The sequence below is a fragment of the Buceros rhinoceros genome, unplaced genomic scaffold (genome assembly GCF_000710305.1).
Source record: "Buceros rhinoceros silvestris isolate BGI_N320 unplaced genomic scaffold, ASM71030v1 scaffold11725, whole genome shotgun sequence".
NCBI classification, from domain to species: domain Eukaryota; kingdom Metazoa; phylum Chordata; class Aves; order Bucerotiformes; family Bucerotidae; genus Buceros; species Buceros rhinoceros.
Window position 1 is genome coordinate 3,523 of NW_010412312.1, and position 7,634 is coordinate 11,156.

Sequence of the window (7,634 nt, forward strand, 5' to 3'; positions counted from 1 at the left end):
ATTCAAACCAGGTGGAGTCTCTGACTCATACTTTTTTGTCATCACAGAAACTAAATGGATCTGGCCTGAGGTAGTTAGTCACACTGATACAAAGAGCACTTTCTTCCTCTTTCTTTCATCCGTAGGGAGGCTGGTACAGATAGAGAAGGTGTTTGCAGGCTTTCCCCTCTGACCTTCCCCGGAATTTTCAACATTCAAAGAAGTTGTGCATGTTTGACCTATTTAAGGGGGGGAAAAAAAGTGTTTGAAAAGGCTTGTCAGCCGTTTTAATCTGGAGATAGGTCTCTGTTTGGACAGACTTAATACAGAAGGTTAGTATGTGGGGTTTTTTGGCACTTGATTCTAAATTTCAAGTCCAACCATTTAAAGAGTGTTTCTGTATACTATGCAAAAAGTCCCTTTAGGGCTGGGAAAATATATGTGGTAGGCACCTCTACGTGTTTTGTTTATTTTGTCTACTGTGTTAAGCAATAAAATATAAAAGGAAGACCTGAAACATGATCAGCAGGGTATCCTTGTTTCTGACTACTTGAGAAGATTTCTGCATGGAGTACCATCTGGACCTGAGGCAGTATCTGTGTAAAATCTGTGTGCTGCAGCGGAACATAACTAAAGGGCTGATCTAGAGTATGTAGTGGCAGGCAAGGGATGGGGTTAATAGTACCTGATCTCTCACTTGTCTTATCTATTAGCAGCTAACACGAAAACTTTGATGTCCTTAATTCATGTCTTGGAGAACATAATGCTTAAACCCTTTTGATGGGCTTTAGTGCTCTAGTTGTTGGATCAAACTTGTACAATTAATTCTTACCCTGGAAAGATATCAAAATGCTATAGTTCTTAGAACTGCAACTTTTAAGAACTATGATCTTAAAACAAGTGTGCTAGAAAGAAGCTGTTATTTGATGTTGTTTTCTTGTAATAGAAAAGAAGTTGGTTGGCCATCCTTTTGAAAGTAGTGACTACTGGTAATCCAATAGGCTGAAAAATGTTTGCTTGGTACGCTGCCTTTGCACAAGTGCTAGGGTGTCACAAGTGCTTTCTGTTTAATCGCTTCCTGATCTTTTTTCTGTCAAATAATCCAAGCCTCTTAGTATGTTTCTTTTCTTTTTTATTTTCTTTTTTGTTTGTGCTATAGTCATAATTTCATTTTTGCATGTCATCTATTTCCGAATGATCCTTCTCTCTACCATTCTTCACAGTGTTTCTCTTATGTCATTAATAAAACTTTCTACAGACATTCTTTCACAGTACTATGTGGCTATTATTTTCACACACAGAAAGGAAAAAATAAGGTACCTTGGATAGTCTGATTTCATGTAATAAGGAGAATGACAGCTGTAGTACTGCTGAAAATAATGAAGTGTTGAACTGATCAGATTTTTTTTTTCTTTTTTCTTGCAGGAAGCAAAACCTTCAGCTGAGGACTTGGGAGATAAGAAAGAAGGGGAATACATTAAACTCAAAGTCATTGGGCAGGTGAGTTTTTACATAATTACTTCTTGACTTTTGGTGGAAGTTTGAGGTCTTGTATTGTAGTCATGTAAGTACCTCGGACCGTCGACCTGTAACATGTAGAAATTAACCAATGAAAGTTAGTTCATCAATGTGGATACTGCCCTGCCATAAACTACTTATCTATTACCAGTAATATGTGTTAGTATACTCTCTGGTGTGGCTCTTTTTAAGAGCTTGAGGAACTTATCTGTATGACTCGGTTTGGACAGTGTGACTCCCATCTTACCACCAGGGGACCTGCTACATTGAGCAATATATGGCAAAATTAATAAATTTGTGTCTTCAGAGTTCCTGTAGTACACTAAGCATGGGGTTAGCTTTCTTGGACAGGGATAGGAAGGGGCTTCTGTTGGCTCGCATGTTGGTAAATGTGAATGATGGATTGTAAGTCTGAATTAAGTTGTATTGGAATGTGAACATCGAGATCCTTCTTAAACAGATGTCATTTTGTGCAAAGAACCTCTAGCTCATATGACTTAGCTCTGTATTGTTTGTTGGACTATAGTGTGATTGCTGTGATGTTGCCTGGGGACAGATGACTTAAAGTAGGACTAACACAAACTAGCTTACCTCTTGCTAGTTTAATTGGCAATGATGAGAAGATGTTCAAAAGCTAAATGTGCCCCACGTGTTTTGCACAGAACAAAACAGTTTTTTGCATGTTTTGTCTGTAGCTCCTTTGACAATTGTAGCTACTTGTATCTTATGGCTGGTAGGAAGGCCTAGAAAATAATAAGACCTAAGATTTCTCCTTAGGTTAGCGTTGTGTTGCCAAGTCTGCCTGTATGCGAACTTCTAGATAATTACTGTAATTGAATGAGGTGAGATAGTGTTTTGAAGTGCAAGTTTTAACTTGTCTTTTGAAAACCGAGAGCATTCTTCTGCATATGTATATTTGTATTTCATAAGTACGTCAGCTGGGTAAAGGTGGAAGCACAAACCAAACTGTGTATGGCTTTTCATACTTATGAATCGAAAACCTTCATAGTGAGCCTAAGGCTATACTATACTATCTGTTTTTAAAATAGAGCTTCCTATGGAAGTCCATGATTAATTTGGTGACTGATAAATCATCCTGGAGGTTTGTGTTATGATGCACCAAGGCATGTGTGGTGGTAGTTAAATTGTTTACATAAGTTTTTCCTAATAAAAGTCTTAAAATTAGCATAAAATAAGCAGTTACTACAAAGAGTTACTTTTTTCTTTCCTGTTCTTAGGACAGCAGTGAAATTCACTTCAAGGTGAAAATGACAACACACCTCAAGAAACTCAAAGAATCATACTGTCAAAGACAGGTTTGTGAAACAATGGCACACTTTTTAAAAAGCCAAACATTTTAGGCTTACTTTTCTCACTCTTCTTTCAAATAAAGATATTTGTTGAGACAGTCAAGCTTCTGTCTAGTTACCAGCAGGACAGGTATCTGACAGTACAGATATAATGGCTCTCCTACTTTCTTTTGACAAGTAAAGATATTTTTAGTTGTGAATTTTGTAGTTAAGTTAAAATTACTGTTTGAAAATATATAGTAGCTGCTCAGAAGGCATAGAAGTTACCTTTTAAAATGCTCAGGCATGCATTTATAGTTACTGTGAAATCCCCTGCCTTCAAGCACAAATTCCCTTAAAGCTGTAGAATCCTGTAGTTTAGGATAAGAGCAGCCATTGGCATTGTTAATAATTGTTATAAGGTAATCAACTAACACTAGCTAAATTATGCCCTAAGTTAAAGAAAACTGCAATATTAATTGTGGATGTAGGTAAATAGTAACTACTGTTACAGATGAAAAATGTATCTTCACTTCCCGATTCTGCGGCAGATATTGTGGATTCACTGCTGCTATTTCTAGAAGCCCTGGCCTAGTTTACTCCGGCTTTGGGGATAGATGCCTTGTGTGGCCTTTTCTCGAGTAACTGTGTTGGGTTCACCTCAGGAGATATAATCATTAAAAAAAAACCTTCAGTTTTTTTCTTCATACCTTGAAACAAGTTGAACTTGTCAACTGAAGTGTTCTTCTGTAGAATGTGCTCTTTTTTGCTGTCCTTCCTGGAGTAGGAGGAAAGAAAAGATTAAACACCAGATATGCTTGTAGCCAAATCCAAATGATTAAAATTGTGATTCACTTAAACTTGACATTTTAAAATGAGATCTTGGAAATAATTCATGCAGCAGTATTATTGACTGATGAAAATACATGTGTGACAAATTAATTTTTTTTTAAATAAGTAACTGTTTGAGTGCACACAGCCATATCTATCTCCTGGGTAGAATTCTGGAGAGTCTGATTTCCTTCACCAGCAGCCAATACGGTGTTTGCAGTCAAGCTACTGCCTTTCTCTGGTAAAGGGACTGTTGAACACTTTTTTTTTTTTTGCAAGCTGGCCAGAGGAATTGTTGGAACAGTGTGAAGAGCTGCTCTTGCCTGTGAACTGCTCTGCCTAGTTATTTGCAATCAATATTTCTGCTATTTAATTGCGCACAAAACAGGTCATATTTCACTTGTGTTTGTTTTGCTCATACCTTGAAAGAGAAGAAAGATGAGGTGTTGGCCTCATCTGAGGTGTAGTATTGTATTCTGCCTTAACACAGGCACACTGTATGATACTGCAACTTTCTGCGCCATTGGGATGCTCCTTTCTCCCTGTTTGAATGGTGTTACTTTTTCTCACCTTCAGCTCTGCTCTTTCTAGTCCCTAGTGCAGAGTTTTTGTAGAACTGATAATGGTAAAGGTTGCTATTTCTTCCTATGGTGATAAAAGTTTGGAAAAGCAGAGTAGGAGTTCATGAAGTAAACATCAAGTTCCTCCTGTTGTCTTAAGATCTTTATTCCAAGTTGTTGAGCTAGCACTCCTGTGAGACTTCGGAATGACCACACGTTTCAGTGCTACCATGCTCCTTGAGTCACTTTTTTGTGGTCTACATGGTTGAAGAGAATGGCTGAGCTCCCTGTGAACAGGAACTAACACTATCTTTTTGTATACTTTCATGTCTTTTTTTATTAAAAATGTGTTTCTTGTAAATCTGTACAAGTTTCAGTAAGATTTTTCTTGTACATTTGGTTTTTTTAGGGTGTTCCAATGAATTCACTCAGGTTCCTCTTCGAGGGTCAGAGAATTACTGATAATCATACCCCCAAGGAGGTGAGTTTCTGTCTAGAAGGTTTTGCATAGTAAGAGACTGATTGGACCTTCATGCATAATGTTGTCTCAGAAGGGAGAGTGTAGTCACTGCTTACCGGAGAGAGAAGAAACTAAGGAAACTTTCTAGTGGTTGAGCTAGAACTTCAGTGTGCCTTTGGAATAACTATGTATGTAGTTCACGTTTACTAGATGAAAGTGTAAATAAACAGCGAACAGGTTACCTTTGCTGTCTAGTGACTTCCAACTAATGACAAATCGGGAAGAAACACTGTTACAGTAATGAACCTGTGGAAAATCAAAAAAACTTGTGTACTGTGAAATTGAACAAGTTACCCAGTGGGAGAGAACAGTTGTAAACAGGCTTTCAGTTGCAAACTTTAAGATCTTAGCTGTATTGTGAGCTAGTAGTATATGCTATGTGTAATTCACATGGCTTGTACAGCTGGTGCATTCACTGTGGTGTTGGTTATGTTCTTGTGCCCAAGAAGGGATTTAGGGAAAGTTAAAATTAGCAGCTTTCAGGCTGATGGGTACTGCTCCACAAGTGGATTTAGACTTCACTGATTAGGCTTTTGCTTTGACTGAGATGTATAAGACTGAAGGAAGAGGACTAAAAATCATGAGTGTTGGCTAGTGAGATAGTGACTGAAGCTTTTTCCACTCCTTTGAATTGGGACAGATGGAATAAGTGATTGTATAACTTGTCTAGGACCTGCTCTGAATTCAGTACACCAGATTTATAACAATTATATGCTGTTTTTCTCTGTTCTCACAGCTGGGGATGGAGGAGGAAGATGTGATTGAAGTTTATCAGGAACAGACGGGGGGTCACTCAACAGTTTAGATCCTTCTATTTGTTTTCTTCCCCCTTAATCCTTTTTTATTTTTAAATAACAGTTCTTTTGTAATGTGGTGTTCAACACTGAATTGAAATTGGCACCCTATCTCTGGGAGTTTATTTTCAAGCGTCTGGTATTTTGAATTCTCGTGCTCATTATACACTATTGTTTCTGTTTTCATTGTGCTGAACTTTTGTGATCCAGCTGCCGCCTTGCTCCCCTCTTCCCTTTTGCCCTCCCCTTTAGAAATACATGTACACACATGGATTGGTATGCTCACTAGGTTCGTGCATTTCAGGCACGAAGGCTGTAAGATCTGCCAGGTGGGCGAGTGTTCTTAATGACTTCCATATCTGCCCTGAAGTTTTGATGTGTGACTGTTTCACTCCTGGACTATAACTTTCAGTGCGAGATGAAGTTTTTCAGAGAACTAAACTGTGGAGAAATTGTGTATCCATAACTCTATTTTGCTTAAATTGTGCTGATGGCCCAATGAAGAAGATACCAAGTTGGAAATGGAAAAGCTAGAACTGGTGTCATCTGTACCTTGCTCCAGAGATGGCTTTGCTGAAGATATAAAGTGGAAAACCCTAATGATTCTTAAGATTTGCCAGAAGAGCCCAGAAGCATTTTAACTTCAAATAGCAATTAGTACATGCAAGTATTCATGCAAGAATGTTCACAGCAGACAACTGGTGTTACTTTGACGCTCTTGTTTGTACCTTTTGGCCTGGGACATGGGTTTTGAATGGACATTGTCTGTACCAGCTTCATTTAAAATAAACAAGAAAAACAATTTTATAAACAACTTGCATTTTCTTTTCAAATATTTGGAAATGAGCAAAATCATAAAGTTATTAGGTCATGCTTTTCCAGCAACTATATGTGGAAGCCAGAAAAAAAAGTGCTCCGTAAATATACCTCATTTTGAAAAAACATTGCTAGCCCTCAAAATACCTGATCTGCTTGGTTTACAGGTGACTGTTTGAGACTACTAGCTGTCTCTTTTCTTATTAGAGAATATTCACATACAATTCCATACTGCTTCACTTCACACACAGAAGGTAAACTGAAAATGCAACTTGGAAAGAAATACAAAGATGGTTGTTAATGTCCATGTTTCGTATGATCATGGTACCATTAAATGATCTGTCTATGATGGATGTCATGGAAGTGTTACAATAGTTCATCAGACATCATTATGAGGGTTCACGTCATGTTCTAGCTAGTTGCATTTTCTAAATGGTCAGTTTGAGAACATGTTACTGGATGTGAAAGCTCAGATGGGAGGTCATGGGCAGGTTAGTGTGGAGAGAAGGCTTCTGCTCTCTCCCTGCTTCAGCATTTCTGCAGATCAATAGGACTTGTTTCTGATTTGCTTTGGTAAATCAAGTTCACAATGAATGCCAGCTTCATTTTATAAAACATATTTTAGTGCTGGCATACTTGGAAAAAATGCAGATTTTGAATTATTAATTTTTATGACACTTTCTGTAAAGCTAGAAATGCATTTTTTCATGCTTGTAGTTTGTGTCCTGTTTCTGATTTAGTAATACTTTGTATGCATAGTTGCACTAAGCGGTTTTTTAAAGATTAAAATTTTTGTTTACAAAATGTCAGAATATGGGATTTTCTTGAAACATTTATGTAACTCAGTTCTTAGGGTAGAGAGGGGTTACTACTGTGATGTAGAACAACATGGCTTCTTTGCACATATTTCTGATTACTTTTTTAGAATACTTGATATACCTACTTCAGAATACCAGAAATAAAACAGCCTTGTGATTATCAGATCATCTGTATGGTGACCTGATATTTAATGTCTTCTAATTTGTATAATGCTCTTGTTAGTAAACAAATTCCCATTATACCTCTCCTGCAAATTAGGAACTGAGGAGCAGGGGATGCCAGTTTACTCAGGCCGCTCTGAAAGCTGAAAGTGGAGCTGAGAACAATCCAAATGCCCTGGGTTTGGTGTACTAGTACTCTAGTTGATTCAGCAACTCTTTGCTTCTTACTGTTCACTCTGCTATTACAAATCTGTTTTGTATGCTCGTTTATATTGGGTTTCTAGTTGAAGCACAGCATTTAGATCTCTTGAGACGATGGAGGAGGGTTTCCTGCAGGTTCAGTTTCA

General features: G+C 37.7%; 1 protein-coding gene across 1 annotated transcript; it reads left to right on the top strand.

Moving 5' to 3' along the window:
- Positions 1 to 1,379: 1,379 nt before the first annotated feature.
- Positions 1,380 to 6,305, top strand: SUMO1 (small ubiquitin-like modifier 1; the record flags this gene model as incomplete). Its single annotated transcript, XM_010136345.1, has 4 exons — positions 1,380 to 1,479; positions 2,736 to 2,813; positions 4,587 to 4,658; positions 5,434 to 6,305. Coding segments are annotated over 4 exons (319 nt in total), but the record flags the coding sequence as incomplete, so codon positions are not given.
- Positions 6,306 to 7,634: the final 1,329 nt, after the last annotated feature.